Source organism: Condylostylus longicornis, unplaced genomic scaffold (genome assembly GCF_029603195.1).
Source record: "Condylostylus longicornis isolate FDR11 unplaced genomic scaffold, ASM2960319v2 ptg000044l, whole genome shotgun sequence".
Taxonomy (NCBI): domain Eukaryota; kingdom Metazoa; phylum Arthropoda; class Insecta; order Diptera; family Dolichopodidae; genus Condylostylus; species Condylostylus longicornis.
This window is the reverse complement of record NW_026578013.1, coordinates 10,465,700-10,484,712: the sequence shown is the minus strand read 5'-3', so window position 1 is coordinate 10,484,712 and position 19,013 is coordinate 10,465,700. Positions and strand designations below refer to the sequence as shown.

The following is a 19,013-nucleotide window of genomic DNA, read 5'->3' as shown; positions in this document are numbered from 1 at the left end:
TAAAATTTACTGTTATCTAAAACCCGTTCCTTTTTTCAACTTTTTGATATTGTTTTTCTTTTAGACGATAGCCTGTAGGAACCTAAAATGGTAGGGTACTTTTAAACAGTAATAAATAGTTCATTTCGTTAGCAGAAAATTTTTTCCCACCTCCAAGTTGTTGCCCCTCAAAATTTGTGTAATTTGAATTTGCTTGCACCTTATGTTTCCGAAACTGCAAGCTTCTTCAAATTTCTATAAATGCAGAAAGCTAATGGTAAATGTCGTGTCATTAAAAAACATAACTATTTCTCTTGACCCACGCAATTAATCCTTAAATTCGAGCATCATGTTAACGCCTCTTGAAATTTTTTTTTTTATTTCAAAGAATGAATACGTAGCTCATCCTAAATATATGCAATTTTGGAAATATATTCATATATGAATAAAAGTAACCTTACATTAAAAATGCAATTTTTAAAAACAGTACTTTCACTTGTTGAAGGGAAAAGTGCTACATTACAAACTATCCAATTTGTATAAATTATAATGGAATAGTATGTGAGTTTTGAGGCAAATACTCTAAATGTTAAAATCTATATGCTTTTTTAATTGCGTTCAAATTCTATTTCAAATTGTTTTTAAACGCAAACACAATATACTTTGAAAATTTTTTGCATTTCAAGAACTGAACACATTTAATTAAAAATAGACTAAAAATTTGAGGGAGAATAAACATTTAAAAACGGTTAGAAACAATTTTTATAACAACCTGTAAGCTGCATAATGTCATTAAATTATTTCGCCTAGCTTAGATTTTACGTGCCCCTGCCAAGCAGACAATAAACACAAAATCTTCGAAATAGAAAACATAAAATCAAAATCGTTCCAATAAAATTCAAATTTTGCGAGTTTTAAAGCTTTTTTTTCAAACTAACTACAGACAATCGATTACCTTTTATAAAATATTACAACATAATAAATTAAATATTTCATGTTGAAATAGCGAAACTAAATCAATAATAATAAAAAAAAATATCGCTATTAATAGACCAACTTTTTTAAGTCACGTGACGTTGTTTTTTAACATTAAAAGCTTTGAATGCGTTTTTTTTTTTCATTTTATCGTCTTGTTTTTTTGTATTGCTACCTGATCAAAAAAATTGGTTTAATATTTTACAGTTTTAATAAAAAAAAGCTTTTTTTATGCTTCTCAATGTCAAATCAACACAAGCATTTTTATTGATACAAAATTTTGAACTCAAATTCACTTTTAACTAGGTCAATAACTTTCTTTTATACAATATTTGTGTATAACAATATTGATGTTGTGTAAATGATTATTTTTTATTATAGGGGATGTAGCTCAGATGGTAGAGCGCTCGCTTAGCATGTGAGAGGTACGGGGATCGATGCCCCGCATCTCCAATTATATTTTGCAAAGACTTTTTTTTTAAATTCTTTAATTTTTTTTTTAATATTAAAAATTTTTTGGAATATTTTAAAAATAATTTTTCATCAAAATTAAAAACGAAAGTGGCTATTTAAAATTTATGTCGTTATACATAAAATAGACGTACTTATAGTTTGTCTGAAAAATTTAATAAAAATTTCGAACATTGTTGATAAGGATGGTTTGAAAAAATTTCATATATCGCTTGTAATTTCAAAAGAGTTACTTGTCAATAACTTTACATTTTGTTAATTTTGGGAGAAAACAACTTTAGATAAAAAAGCCGTCGTGCGTTAAAAAAAAAAAAGTCGTATTAAAATTTACTTTGCCAAATCATGTAAAAACGAAATGCTACAATGGAGATTCAAATCCAATTCCCTTTTTACGGATTTTACTAATACATATGTGTGCCAGCCGGGTCAAAAGGCGTAAACAATATCGACCATTTTTAAACGAACGCAACGACAAACCAACGTAAGGTCCAATCTTATTGGAAATGTGCTAAGAGAAACTTTATGTTAACCATTTTCGATGATGTTTTTTTATTATCGGAAATTTCATCAAGCATATAACTGTCATACAAATTTTATTAATAAAAATTGTATTATAATTTATTATAATTTATTTTTGCATAAAAATTAGACGTATAACACATTAAGAATAATTGAATTGTTTCAAATGCAGAAAATGTAAATTAATAATTCCAATTTCAAAAAAAAAAATCAAATTTTTTTATGCATTATGAGACATAAACAAAAGTCACGTAGAACAGTTTAGCTTAAGAATATGGAATGTAAAAAATTTATTTGTTGATAAGAAAACCACCGTATATAGAATGATAAAAAAACTGATTTAAAATCAAACATAATGCGTAATCTAAATATTGTATATAACTAACATGTCGCTAAATGCAATCAGGAATCAATAGTAGAATACATTACGGAATATATACATATACACTCATACGCGTTTTATACTGTATATTTTCTTAAATTTGCAAATTTCAGAAAAATTCAAAATGCAATATGCAAAAATAAACTTCCCATTACACAAAACGTGAGCACAAAATATTAGATTAGTACAATTTTAGTCTAAAGTATTTAATCAAATTAGATATATAAGTTAAAATATTTACAATAAAATTGGTATAACAATAAATTAATTATTATAATTAACATAATAAAAATTTCAAACTCTAACAACTTTGTTAAAACAAAAAGATTTTTATTAAATAAATCATAAATAAATTTTAATATTTGAATAATAATTTGTTCTCAGATGACACAACAAAGTGAACACTACGCTTCGTAGAGCGTAAAGACACATAGTGCGCCAGAAAAATATATTGTTAATTTCCTTTTCCCACTTTTCTCTCTATTGTTATGTAAACATTTATGGAATTCGTCATAACTTTTAATTATTTGAATAATTTTGAATTTTATGACAAAGCTTATACATTTTCAATAGAAAAGTTGTACACGTGTACATACATATATGAAAAGGTATATTATGTACATTGTCCGTCACGATCCCTTCTCTAATTCTTGTTCTACAGTTTGTATTTTACATAACACTAATTGCATACATTTTACAAATTACAAATATTTATATTCAATATCATTCAATTTTAATCTAACATTTGTTTTTGCTGAGTTGTTGAATATGTTCAAAAGTGGTTATAAATTTTCTATAAATTTTCGTTTTCTCTGAACGTTCGTAAAACTCGGAGACTAATTGAATTCCTCCTAACTTGTATTTGGCAGTAGTTTGGATAAGCTGCCAAATACAGCTTGAAAAGTTTTTTTTGGGTATACGAGTACGAGTATTTGTCATCCAAATTATTGAAACCATAATATTGAAATTTCACACTTAAACAATTTCGAAAGTTACATGGTTAATAAATGTATAAGCAGAGGCTATTAAAGCTAGAACGTTAATGTTTTGAACTAAAAAATGTCAATTAAACGCATCGTGTATTTATACAGGGTGTTTCGTATAAGGTGGCACATAACGTTAAGGATGATTTTGTGATAAATTTTTTTAAAATGCAAAAATTGAATGGGTTGGGTCAAAAACGAATACATATGCACACCCCATCCATAACTGATAATTTTCACACAATCTTCTTAAAATAAATCATTCCTACAGTCACCACAGAATTGACAAGGTCAATTCTATTACCTATTCCCACTTTTCGTTAATATATGTTTATGTTACAAAGTAAATTATAATGGAAGCAATTAATAAATTTAATGTCTGATTAAAATTTAAGGTAAGATTAAAATTCTGTAATTCGTACTTTAATTAGGTTATTGAGACATTTAATTTAATTAGGGGAATAAACATTTGTAGCCGCATAGATCGAAAATGCATATAACAATTAAAAATGCAACCTTCAAGTCTTTTGATTAAAAATTTGAAAAACAAAAACACAATAGAAGATTTTAATAATATACAAATTGTTTGTTTTCGATGTATATCAAGAGCACAATAACTTCTGATAAGATTAACCAGTACAAATGATAATTATTTAATAATTAACATTCTAAATTCAAGTACCTATACACTAAGCTAATTTATATCTAATAAACAATTAATAAATTACGATATGTACTTGAAGAGCTTCTTTTCTATATCAAATTGTACAGCTACTTAAACATTTTAAGATTAAAATTAAAAAGAATTTCATTGAATTTAATAGATTTTATTGATTACTTGAATTACTTAAAGATTTTTATTATTTAATTTTTATACTTTCTATACGGCACTTATTCATAATAAAAATTGTGCCCGTTCAAATACAATATGCTATCGTCATCAATAAATTGTGGTGTATTTTGTTAGTATAACAAAAGTCAAATTATTTAATTGTGACAAAAACTTATCGTTGTGTACTAAAGATTAAAATATGTAGAATTAGAAGTTCGATTACGAAATGTGTTAAATAGAAGTGCAATACAAGTATAAAGTATTGATAAAAATTATGCATTTTATATTATTAAATATTTTGATTCAATTACCTTTGAAATTCTTATAATAAATTTTATTTTGTTATATAAGGAATAGTTATATAATCAATGAACCTAGAATGCACCATGACAAATTAAAGTTGCTACAGTTTAAATCGTTTTCATTGTTAAAAGTATGAGTAAGGCTAGATGATATTTTCCCCCCCACTAATGATATTTCCCAAATAAAAGGGAAGATGAGAATATTTAACTTACTAATTTTTGGGATTTTTTTTAAAATTCATATTTCAAATTACTACAGTAATTTAAGTAAATTAATTTCAGTAATTACTATAGTAAAGTTGACCAATTTTAAATGTAATTGATTTTCCTAATTCAGCTGCAGCTGCAAAAAGCATTCAACACAAGATATAAAATAATATAAGAACACCAAGCCCATAATCGAAAATTTGCACAAGTAGTCATCTAAAAGTGCGCATAAATGACAATATTTAAAACATAATCAGCTGTTAAAACTCATTTTGTATAACACTTAAGGTTATTTTGAATTTGCAACCAACTTGCAAATGATATTTGCAATTATTTATGAAGTATGAAATTAAAAAAAATCAGTTCAGTCAAAACCAGTTCCAGCCAAAACTATTTCTCGAAATTTTTGACTAAATTTCATAATGATTTAACTGTTAAAGGTTTTTAATTTTGAAATCAGCAAATCAATTGCAGCAAAGTAAATTTTAAACAAGCAATGGTATACTTTTTGATGGTATTGAATTGTGCAGATAATTTTTTTAATAATAGAAAATCCATAAATAAATTTCTACATGATTCCACATGGCAATAACCTTTTTATAAACTATATTTTTTACACAAATTCTTCAGATTTAAAAATAACCTCCCAGATATCATACAGAAATTAACGCACAAAAACAAATAAAAATGTTCCCACAATTTCATTAATATTTTCTATTATAATTTATGATTCTAATCCTTTTCATTAAAATATTTATAGGAAATTATGAATTACATACATACGATAGATACATAATAGAAAATACTCCAACATTCTGGTCAAAATAAGATAGTGATTTCGAATGAAATAGATAATATTCAACCCACTTTTTTTTAACAACATGTAATAAAAATGTTGCAGATAATATTTATACTACAGCATTACATTCTAGTTTGTAATTGATGATACTGACATGACAGTAGTATGCACAACAGTTGATATAAAGGTAATGGTAATATGTCACTTCACTAAATAATATTTCCAGAACAAAAATTTTTTTGTTATTGCTTTCAACTGTTAGCAAGTAAATGAATTATGCTTTATAATTCATTTACTTTTAAGACAGTAAATGAATTATAAATTATAAAGAAATAATGTGCATAAATGCATCGCGTATTATACTAAGCAAAATGAGATCGTGTAATGTGAATATCTTAAGCGAGTGGTTTCACATGAGGATAAACAGATGCGAGATACCCAAATATTACATTAACATAATAATTTTATAATTTTAGAAGACGTCACGAGTGAACATATTATTTAAAAACACTAGCGAATATTTCCATTTCATAATGAAAGTATGTTAAGTACTCTTAGAAGAACAACGCTGACTTTTTTTAACAATAATTGATTGGATTTTCTTCTATAACTATAAGGCAGGATTAATTAATTTAAAATTTAATTCTTACTTCAATTCGTATATACATAAATACATACAGATAATAATGATTTATTTTCAATAATAATAAATTTAATTAGCACTAAATTATGCCGTTAAATATTATGCAAACTTATATTGCAGATTTCTTAAAGAATTGAACAAAGGTAACAAAACTTCACCTCTTTTGCACTCTTTTGTTCTCTTGAGTCTTTTCCAAAAAATGTCTCCGGTTCAATCAAAGAACATCGCTAGAGAAATAAGATAAAATTTCCTCATACTATATATCAGAAACAGTTAGTACAGGCAATCAGATGTGTATAGCAGTTTCGCTACTCTCACTGGATTAAAAAATATTTTTACATCATAACACCAATTTACATTTCAAACAAACTAAAAGACATGTATGTGTAATTTACCAGTAAGTGTTTTGAGGATCAAATCAAAGAATGAAATCGAAACAAAGATCTAGAATATTTTAACAGAACATACACTATAAGATTTAAGCTTATACATTCATATTTGATCAAAATTAATTGATAAAACTTTCAATTCCCATTAACTTTCTTATAGGCAAGCTTTAAAAAAAATTTGACAGACAAAATAAACAAAACAATTGCCAAAATAAATACTTGTTTTCAATTCCACCACTATCAATACTGTAATATATTAGAACGGGCTACGGCTCATAATTGCAAATTAGGCTATTTTACATAAATCAAATAAATTATGCTAAAAATACTTTTTATATCAATAGCCACATATTTGCATATGCTAATTAAATAAAACAAGATTTATTATAATAATCAATTATAATTGTTAATACCGATATAACCAAAAATCGATAATATCGAAATACACACAAATGTATATACACATGTATATTTGTATATGCGTGTTCGTATTGGTAAAATTTTCCTAAACGAGCACGCATATAATTTCAACTTTACCAAATCTTTTATTGTTTAATTTGGAAACCCATTTATTATGATTAAATAAAATTTATCTTAATTTTTTTTTATTTATTTAATTTATACAATTATTATTTTAATTTTATTCATATTATGAACTCATAAATAAATTTAGCACCGAAAATTTTGCGTTCATTTGTCTTTTATTCCAATTTGCTTTTTTTACAACATTTTATTTGATTTTATTTAATTATTTTGATTTTTTAACTTACATTGCCATCAATGGTATAAACTTGAATTGTTTTAACATCATTCGGCGCCGCAGTATTGTTTTCAACCTTCATTCTCATATCGAAAATTTGACCAAATTCTTAACAATTTTCCAAAATTATTTGCTAAATTTTTAATTTACTTAAATTTTATTTTAATTACTGCTTAATTTTTTAAAATATTTTATTTTTTAACTGGCTTTGTAATGAGTTATAACAAATAATTTATAAAGAAAATAACCAATAAAAAATTTAACAGAAAAGTAATTTTTTTTAATTATACTAGTTAAGAAATTGTTTTTTTTTTTCCTTTTTTTTTTTTTAATTTTCTATATATATGCACAATAAATTGGTATTCTATATTTATTTAACTAGAACAAAAGCTTGAATTCACAACGAAATCTTTTTAATAACTGAAATATCAGTTAACAAAATTTACTTGTTTTAAACAATTTTGGTTAAAAAATATTTTAGATTCTTACCGTTATAGGTGATTATTTAAGTGTTTTTTAATTTTTGCTTATGTTATATGTATTAAATGTATTTCTTTGGGAGGCACGCTGAGACTAAATGTGATACTTAATTGAAATAACCATTTTAATTAAAGAATTTTTCGTGTCTTAAAAGAAGTTGTCTTCGAAAAGTTTGAGCCAATAACCAAAATTTTAATAGACGCACTAATAAAATTTTAGATTTAAGATTTATTTTATACGAATAATGTACTTAACATTTGAAAAAGTTTTCGGATTTTGATATGTTTATTAAATCATTTTATATGAAATGCTAAAATTTTGTAATTACCATAAAATACAACATAGTAAAATAATAATTTACATAGGAACAGCAATATGCTAACAAAAAATTTTTTGAAAGAAATTTTTAATAAAAATATAGTCCTGAACTGGATTTGTTAATGATTCTAATTTTAAAAGTTAAAAAATAACTAAGGCTACTAAATTCTAGAAACAAAATAAAAAATTCTAGAAATTCACTAAAATTGCGTTGAACCCGAAGCAAAGTCATTATTGTTGTTTATATTTTATTTGCTTCTATAATCTGTTTTGCCGCAGTCTTTGTACTACTTTCATTATAAAATACCATATTCGAAAAAGGTATATATATTCTGCACATTATTTTTTAGAAAAATATTGACTTAAACTTAATAAGTAAATTTTTTTTTGGTACTATTCCAATTAAGATCGGATTTGTTCTAATTACATTCCAATTCAAATTTGTTCCAATTTAGAATTATGGCAATTATCCAACGTTGATTAATGTTAACACCTTGCTCCCTCTATACCTAAAAAGAAAGTTATTTTTCAAATTTGTATTTTACTTACTAAATAGTACAGTAAATGTACTTTATTTACCGCTTACTAAATGAGTACTATATAAACACACAAAAGAATTGCCGTTGTTTTAAAATTATTCCTATTATACTAAAAACATATGTTGTTCTCACACAAAACACATAAGGACAGCATTTCAATAATTAACAGTTCCTTTTGGAAAAGTATTTAATATTATTGTAGTCCATTATAAATTATTATTAATAAGCGCATGATTACTGCAATATATTTGTGTGTAAATACAAAATTGTTAACAACAAAAAATAAATGGTCGAAAACTACTCTAAAACAATTTTAATAAATTATAATAATATAAAAAATATTTCCACTTGAAATTCGATCATTACTTCGATATTCAATAATGATTATGATTACTTGAACAATGGTAATTAATTACAAAATTTGTAAGTGGCTTTAAGTAAAATATTTTGATTGAAAACGACAGTACACTTAATAAAGCTTTAAGAAAAAAAACTGCTGGAATAAAACCATTAATTGATTTAATAATTTTATTGCAGATTGTATATTAATACGATTACATTATGTAAATAGCATGACGTACATGTGTAGTAAAAAAACTAAATATACTAAAAAAATTAAAAATGTTGCATACTCCCTTATTAGTTACGTACGTTAATTAATTTTTTTTATAATTTCTTTTTTTAAATGTTTTGAAATTAACTGTTGGTTCGTTGTATTTCTATTCAACTTACTTTTAACTGTATAGTATATGCATCAATGACTGAGTCACCAATTCGAAGATCTAACCACCCAACAATAAACTGCGCAAATAATAAAGCCAGCTTAGAAAAGACAACTTGGAATAAGCCTTCTTATAAAATTTTCATTAGATGTTTTAAAAATATTTCCTAATTGAGTACTTCCATATTGTAAAATTAAAGTTTTTGCAGCTGTATGATGAAGAGCTCACTGAGTTTTGTGACAAATCTGTAATATTTCGGAATTATTATTAGATTTACAAGCCTACACATAGGTACTCATACCTAATTCGAATTTTAAATATTTTTAATTTTAGCAAGTGCCATTTAATAAATCTTTACATTTTCATTGCTCTTTGTCTGTCATTGACCGCAACCTTGCTTGTGCAAATACACAAATAGAATCGATAACAACTTCTTTATATTAAGATTTGTGATAAACAACAAAAATCCTGTATACATAATGTTATTATTATAGTTGGAGAAATCATAAATATCCAGAATCGATATTTTATAAATCGATATTTTTAATACAATTCTAATCCAAACAACTGAAAGTGGCAATATCTGATTGAAATATTCTATTTGCGAAAAAGTTTGATATGCCTGATATCAACAACGTCATTTGCCAAAAAAGCCAACAAAAAACGACAAAAAATTAAAAAGTTTAAACGTCTGTCAGCACTAATTTAGTTGACAACATTTAAAATTAAACGGCATTTGCAATTAGTTTGAAATTATGTTTCCAATTATAGGCTATTTAGGATTCAGAGGAGCTGAAACGAATGTTTTATCGTATAATCTTTGTAATTGATTTCATTTTTGAGTATAAGATGCATAAACAAAACAAATTATAAATTTTACTTTTAATAATTTTTTAGACACTCAAAAAGTACCACATGAAGGCTATTCCACATACAATTTTATTTTTTACTCAAACATTTACGCATTTTTTGTATTACCATCTTCGCATAATATGCTACACACTTCTACAGTAAACTTGTAATTTCCATTAATAAATTAAGGAATTTCAGAAGTTTATTTTGGGAGCATTGCCTAAAATTAAGTTTTTTTATAATGAAAGAAATTTTTTATTAATTTTTGGAATCAAAATTTTTACAATTCATAAAAAACCGGTATGTAATTTTTATTTTGTTTTTTTTTTTATATTTTTTTTAGAGTGACCAAACACTTAATATCGTATCTCAAGAGAAAAACGGATTTTTTTTCATATGACATAAAATTAACATACGAGTACCATTAACATACCGTACAGAAAACATAAAATTGATACCATTGGTGGCTTTAAGTAGTGCTTCTAAAAATATTTTATTTGTAGATTCTATTAGTGCCAGAGTCGTAGCTTAAAATTGTAAACAATTATAGAAATTTAACAACATTTTCCAAAAATTATTTTATACCAAAATCCGTGAGCTATTTTTACTAATTCTTAAACAAAAATTTTATTCATCTTTGATTTTCCGAATCACGATGAACACAAATAATCTTTTACTATTTTCAAAATCACCCAGTATATAAAAAAGCATATTCAATTTTAGCGAATTCTCAAAAAAATTATCATTTTCTCTTCTTCCTTTTTTTTAAATTTTATCAATGCAATGATTTTAACTTTGATTCTACTATGGGGTATGTTTGTATTCAATACCAAAATATTTAATAACAATTTAAATGTATACTCGTATATGTATGTATACTTAAAAAAACAACATAATGATTTACATAACGAATTAAATTAGATGCTCACTTGAATTAAAAAATATTTAAACTTTTCTACGTGTATAACCATACACACACATATGTATAAGTCAACAGTCGTATATATAAAATTTTCCGCACCTTGAAACAAAATTGAATCAACAATATTAGCATTGCAAATAAATAGTTACAAAAATTGAAATTAATTTATTTACCTATATTATGTATGTAAAGTCCGGAAATATTTTTTCTATGTAAATATATATGTATGTAGTTAAAATACTATCCATGTATAGTAAAACTACTATATATGTGAGTTCATGCCAAGAAATTAAAATGTCTACAGGGTTTTCTCAATAAAGTTAAATTGTGTCATACGAGATAGTTGTTTACAAGTACTTCTATTACATCTAATATGGGTAGAGTAAGTTTAATGTTGTGTTCTTCTATAGTTTACAGTTCATGGTCGTTCAACACATTTGACATTACATTAATGTTATGTTTGCCTACATGTACATAATGTAAAAATTTATGAAAAATTTTTTGTGAATTTAAAATATATGTAGAATAAAATGCGCATTTTGATTGAAGTTTTTTGAACTAGATTTGCTAAAGTCATGGCATATACGTTGTAAGAGTCAGTTTTGTTTCATTATATGTAAAATATTTTAATCTAATCAATGTCATCTCAATTGTTATAGTAAAACTAGCTTGAAAATTAAACTGAATAACCAATATTTTCACAGTTTAAAGTTGACAGAGTAGAATAAATAGAATTCTGTAAATAAATTTCTCAGTGCATATGCGAAAGTTCGAATGTAAAAATTCTTGTTATAAACGTTTTTAAAAAACTTTACGTTATATTTATAGCCGGCAAATATCTGTTAAATTTTATTAAAATTTTAGTAAAATTTAGCAAATTTAACAGCATACTCTGGCTTTTCAAAGCTTAATTTTAAAATCTTAACTTTATTGGTGTTTTCAGATTTACAAAAAAACAAAAACAGAAAATTTTCATATTTTTACTTGATTTGCAATTGAGAATCAATTACCAATTAATAATCGTTGCCAATTAATTTTTAAATATAGTTTCATTTCGATGTCATAACTAAATTTGCGGTGATCAATTTGAGGAATTCTTCAATATTATTTTCTAAAACGGCAATTGAAGCTGGTGGTTGAGGTAAACAATTTTTGAGTATTCAACATAACCCGAAACAGAAATTCAACAGGCGTCAAATAGCCGCGGAAAATTTATAAAAGTGTCAAGCGCTATGGCTAAAATTAACAAAAAAATTTACCCGATGTAAGTTATGGTATGTTGAACTCTTTAAAAAGATATGACCAAAATAGATTATGTTGAAGTTAACCAAGACAAATGAGTGGCATATCTTTTCGTAAACAATCACTATCCCTCTTCCCAGATCTTCTTTACATATTATCTCGGAGAGTTCCGAATAATTTTTGCATTTTTACTTTAATTAATTTTGGTTTTCGATATGAACAACCAAAATTAATAAAAATATGACCCAAAATTTTTTTCTTCTACCCTGTTGATGTCATAAATTTAGCAATTAATTATTTTATCTCATTATACTCATCTAAAGGCACAACTAAAAAAAATCATTTAAATATTATACATTAAAAATTTATTTCATAATTAAATAAAAAAACACATTAAAAAATTATCTGCAATGCAAAAAGTTCAATCAACGCTCTTTATGCTACTCACATACTAATGAGCCGGTATAATTTTTTTAAACATATTTTGAAACTTGTAAACCAAACTTATTACGACTGACATTAAAAATTTCCAATGAAACTTAAAAACTTGACCTTAACCACAATTTTTATAGACTTGCGTTTTGATTGACTAAAAGTTTGCGAAGTTTTTACCAAAGTTGTTTTTGCTAATTTTACTTTCTTAATTTTATTGAACATATGTAAGCCCGCTTGTAGACATACAAGTTGACTTTAGACAATTTGTAATCAAAACATTAAGCATGGAAAGCATATTTCGAAAATAAATAAGTTATTATGAGTTTGCCTATTGATTGTATAGAAAAATTTAAATTTAAAACTAAATGAAAAATGTTTTTCAATACTTGGACCCGAAATACTTTAAGGATGAAATTTTTGAGACGGTTACTTAAAAGAAGAATGTAGGTGTGGTAGAAAATTTTCTCCCAATGAAGTGAATTGAAGAGATAATTAGACAAAGGGGTTAATTAATATTTTAACGAAAATCGTGCTGCTCGGGTAGAACATCATTAAATTTCATATATTTTCAACTGTGATTACTCTTATAGCTAGAACCTTAATAGAAGACGAGATTGACAGTGCACATAGGAGTTAAGTAACAAAAATTTTAATATTTTTGCAATTTGTTTATAGAAAAAAGTGTTAAAATGCAAATTTAAGATAACCTCTTTGTCCGCTTACCGATTCAATTTTTTATTAATCTCTATATTCTGCAAAAATTTCAGACTCTTAAAGCTTACTATCATCTAAATGTTGTTGAAACTTTAAAATTTCATTCTAGACTTATGATTTAGAGTTACTTACTCATAGAAAATTCCTATCGTTAATAAATTTCAACTTCCTTATATCGGATCGGAAAAAACAAATTATGTAGGGATTTGACTTAATTTTTTTTGTAAAGTAAAATTAGCTTTACTTGATACTTGATAAGCATTTGTGTTAAATTAAATTATTCCCTTCTTTGGTTTTTATATTTCAATATTTTATGCTTGCTCATTATTATACACACTTAACTTGTTCGCTTAACATAATTTGAATTAAACATATTCATTTTATAAAAAACATAATTTTAGACATAATTTATTTTATTATTTTTTAAATTAAGACGAAAAATTCAGTGAACAAGGACTTTTTTTTACAAAAATTCATTCACACCAAACACGCGTAACCGTGCTACAATATTAAGTACATTGTATAATATTCAACGTAATCTTAGTATTGGTAGCTTTAACTACCATATCGTTGCTTTTTATTAATCTTATTATATAATAGTCTCGTTTAACAATTATTTAAATCCACATTAAGTTTTTAAATTGAATGATTGTGCCTATATTATTGTGTGATCATTTAATAAATCATAAATTTTTGCATGATTCTTTAAAAGAATTCTTTATTATGAATGAAGTGTTACTTGATTAAGAGCTAAAAACATCCTATACTTATAATAAAAAAAAATTTACACTTATAGTAAATTAATTTTATTTCATTTTTATTTATTTTTATTTTTTTTTCTTTTAAATTATCGCAATTGACAAGAAATTCCGAATTTAAATTTCATTTAGTACACAGTTTTAAAATATTTTGTACAAAAATTATTTATACGTTCACATGTACATAAATATTTTTACTTTCATTATACCCGTGCGAACGTATGTTCAAAGGGTATTATAAACTTGCCTTATAAAATGACACTGAATACAATAACCTGAGATATAGACATACGTTTTTGATTAGCGTTGAATTCTGAGTCGATTTAACTATGTCTGTCCGGCTGTCCGTTCGTCCTAACGATAACTCAAAAACTAATTGAGCTCACCCAATTTTCACAAATGATTTATAATGGTAAATACCGAAAGTCTATTTAAATTGGATATGATCGAATCAGTGGTTCGGATAACTACCCTAGGACTTCAAAGGTTTTTTTTTTTATCTATAAATCTATTGAGGCTATAATATTGAAATTTCACACAAACAAATATATTATTGGGTCTGTTATGTGTGATAAAAATGGTCGAAATTTCTTGACCTGTCATATAACTTTAATGGCTTATGATAGCTGCCATATAACTTCAATAGTTATTTGATCATATTTTATAAACTACTTAAGGTACAGTACAAAAATTTTGTATAAGCAAATATGCTAAAGTGACAACTATTGTCGGTAAAAGCTTCTAAGATATCATGAGCGGTTATGATAAATACCTCCAAACTTCAAAAGTTATTTCTATTAAGCATTATAAATTCTCCAATAGGGTAACCAATTCGTACGGGCATCACAAAGATAACATGATCAACTCTATTTTTTTCGTAAAAGATTAAATTTATTTGGGTACATTTATGTATTTGGAATTTTCTATTGCAAAATGAATATGAAATGTCGATATCATATCGCAGAGAAACCCTTGGAACATCATCATTATTTGGAACAATCATATGGTATTTTGATAATTTCTACAAATTAGAACTTTTCTTAATAAAAATTTGTAAAATATGTAAATAAATTTTAACCATAATATTTCAAGACTTACATCGAATGTTTCCATATACAAAGCTTTTTAGTAAGATAATTTAAGCTGTTGCAAATTGAATGAATCCAATAACAATGATAATTTAAAAATTTGCTCATTTTTTCAGATTAAATTCACATTTAATACAACCACTGTTCTTATTTCTTTATGACACTAATATCCGGACAATTTATTTTTTATTTCCAATTATTTTTAGTTCTTGAAACTACTTTTTATAATTTCATTTCACATGAAAATATGCTCCAGAAACTTTTACTTTCATTTATTAATCTTGATTTCCGACATATGCACATTTAATGTAAAATTGACACATTTAATATAAGTTGGAATTTTGGTCGAGTAAGTGACGTTAGTGAGATTTTAGTATTAGATAATGCTTACAGAACTAAAATTATCTTTTCTACGATGTGCCTATTATTGTGCATTATTATAATTTTCATTAATTTTTTTAAGAACTTAAGTTCCCGATTAAAATTTTCAAGTTTATCTTCGACAGTTCAAAGGCATAGTAAAACCAAAAATTTCTTTGTAAAATTTATGAATTGCGTAAAGAAGCTGCTAATATTATGCTAAATGCAGTTATTATATTAGTTAGGGTTCTTCTTAGATTAAATAAGGAGATGTAACTACATTATATACTAGATTGGCCGATCTACATAATTAGAAATAGTGTTAAATTTATCTTTTCGAAAAATATAAATAGTAAATATGCAAATAGGTAAATAAACAGCGTGACTAAATAACAATTAATAGGCTCATACATTTAAATTTTATGAAATTTAAACTGCAAGCAGTAGCATTTTTTTTATTCATGACCACTTGAAATGAAATTTAGTTGAACAAACCAACTCACTTAATGACCATTTCAATGAAACGGAAAAACGTCAAGTGAACATTCATCTTCACTTCAAGAACCAATTCAATTTTTGTCCTGAAGGTAGATTATTGACTTTCTGACATTCATGACAATTTATTTATTTATTTAATTTTTTGTTTAAATTCATGTAATTTATGTGTGAATACTCAAAAAAACATGATAACAAATAAATTTATATATGAACGTAAATAAAATTATGTACAAAAGCAAAATAAATAATTGACCATAAAAAGGGAAATATTTAGTTTATGATAGCATTCATGTTAAATTCAATTGAGGTAGATTTATTCCGTATTGTGGAGTAACTTGTTTAACAATATAATCGTCACTAAAACAAATCATGAATGCAACGAATAACACATTTTTTCTGTTTCAGTAGGTTTTTCGTACAAGCTTTGTAAATTTATTAAGGTTTCATTACTTTTATTACAGATCATTCCATATCTTAATGAAAATACGTAGAGCTGAAAACCACCTTGATAGGATGTCTAAGTAGAATCTTCGTTTGGAAGCAGTTATAATTAAGACCCAACTGTCCCTTGCGGTGTGGTGTTTACAAAATCCTACTGTCACAATCAATTTGTAATCAGTGATAGTGCATTGCTGTAGTGATAAAAGAAATTTTTCAAAAAAACAACTAAAATAAATTAAAAAATTTTTAAATTAGAAAATTTCTGTCTTTTGAACTATACGGATAACACCGACTATATAGAGGCGTAATTGCGTTCAACGTTTTTTCCCGGCGATCAGTCAAATGCCGGTCGGCAAAAAATGGTCAGTGGAGTTTGCCAGAACTTACTGTGGTCTTTCTATATTACGAATTTCAAAAAACCTGGTAAAGTCAGTTAGGTAGATTAAATTCAAAATGATCCGATATCAAGAAGTGTACTGATGGGTCAAACACCAGAATTTGTGCTTGTTTAACACATTCCCTGCCCCAATACAAAAATGCAAAATTGACCGACAAGTTCAATAGGGTTTTTTGAATAATTTGTTTTTTGTACTCATAGGATAGCACGTCCAGTGCAGAAACTGTACAGTTTCGTTACGTCCACTCGAATAATTTGCTTTAGAAGTTTCATATACCTCCTGACGCATATATGGCTCAGGAACGTATCAGTGCTTATCAAGCGCACGTTTCCTGAACCATATGTGGCTCAGCGGACAGGGAACTTGTTAAATAATTTAACGTAAGTTCGCTAACAAGTCGCCAAGAGGTGTACCCTTTATGAATAACCACATTGAAGTTATGCATCAAAATTGCTGGAATGATCGGTTGGGGTTGAAGCATTCTAAGCTTTTCATTTCTGGTCAATAAAGGCGGAGGGAGGTCACTCGTTTAGCGAAAAAGGCTTCCATGCAATAGTTATAGTTTTCTTATTGCTCACCGTCGACTTAACTGTCATACACGCAACTTTGGACTTACTGCGAACCGTATATAATGTGAATACACCTTTTACTAGGAAGCAACTTCAGCATTCTCAGGATTACATAATTACGTCTTCAAATTTATGAAATTCGGTTTTGCAGAGAATTTATGATTTCATAACCGCCATACATCCTACTAGGTCCTGTGGAACATTACACTAAAATAGTTCTTTTAGCTTGCAGTATGATTTCGAGAAGTCAATAGACAAGGTTACCATATGTTTAAAGAATACTGGTCTGAGAAATCGTTATCTTAATTTAAAAATTTCAAATAATTACCAAACACTTTAAACTTTTCTAATTTTCATCTTTTAATAACAATTTTATTGTTGTTCTCTTAACGGAAAACTGACGCGTATTACTCGTAGTAATTAAAATAAATTTTTATCCCGGAAAAATTTCACAAATTTCCTTAATTTTACCTTAAGACAATAAAAATTATTTTGAAGAATAATTTATAAAAGATTATAATTCAACAATGTCAATTTCACTAAAAATTTTTTATAATACTTGAAAAATTTTTGAATTTTTGTTTTCCGTGTGTCCTCCTACACAGCATTTCATTCTATGCATTTATTATATTATAGGATTAGTTTTAATTTACACTCCTATAATTATTTATTTAAATGCTAATTACTACTTTTTTTTCTTTTTGCAATAATGAATTTGAAATAATTGGTCATAAAGTTTACAATTTCTTTAACAAGTTGTATATTTTTTACTATGTGATGTTAAGTACGTACTTTTGCAGAATTCTTACAAATAAAGCTTTGTGGCAACTTCTAGTAAAGTAAATCATTGAATACGTTGTACTGTTTATAACATACTATTTAAAGATTTAGATTTTGATGACAGAGCCCGATAATTATGAATTTGTTCAAGGTTTAAGCACATCTACTATTATTTATTTTGTTGCAGAGTGGTTTAATGATTTAGAGATTTTTCTAATGTAAATGTTATATGTTTTCATGAAAGATCAAAAATAGTAAATTAGAATCCGCTTTTATTTTTGATAAGCGCTCTTGATTATTAAATGCAGTAATTTTTTATCAAATGAACAACATAAATTGATTTTAGTTCAAAAGTATGACTTGAAAAACTAAATTTTAATTCGAACCAAGTTACTTAACAAATTTTAAGTGTAACCACAAAAAACCAGTTAAATTTATAAGAGATTGTAATTCTATAGTGAAATTTTCGTAAAACACCTTACACCTGTTCCGATTCTTACATAATTATTTAATGATTGTCCACGATTCTTATATTCATAACATCTGAAATTTTTAATATTTAAAAATATTTAACCATTTTTATTTCCGGTATAACATCATCCCAAATAACTTTTCCAAATCCAATTAATTTTTTTGTTTTCTCATATAACGTTATC

The 19,013-nt window shown here is 25.7% G+C and overlaps 1 protein-coding gene and 1 non-coding gene across 2 annotated transcripts in view; one reads left to right on the top strand and one right to left on the bottom strand.

Annotated features, from left to right (window-relative positions):
* The window catches only part of LOC129610216 (proton-coupled amino acid transporter-like protein CG1139), a 73,207-nt gene extending 65,768 nt beyond the window's left edge, over positions 1-7,439 (bottom strand). Inside the window, exon 1 of the mRNA XM_055522687.1 lies at positions 7,252-7,439. Within this exon, the coding sequence (XP_055378662.1) occupies positions 7,252-7,329 (78 nt within the window). The 5' untranslated portion in view covers positions 7,330-7,439. The remainder of the gene's footprint in view (positions 1-7,251) is intronic.
* Trnaa-agc (transfer RNA alanine (anticodon AGC)) lies at positions 1,335-1,407 on the top strand. The gene has a single exon. It is a non-coding gene; the product is annotated as a tRNA-Ala (tRNA).
* Positions 7,440-19,013: the final 11,574 nt, after the last annotated feature.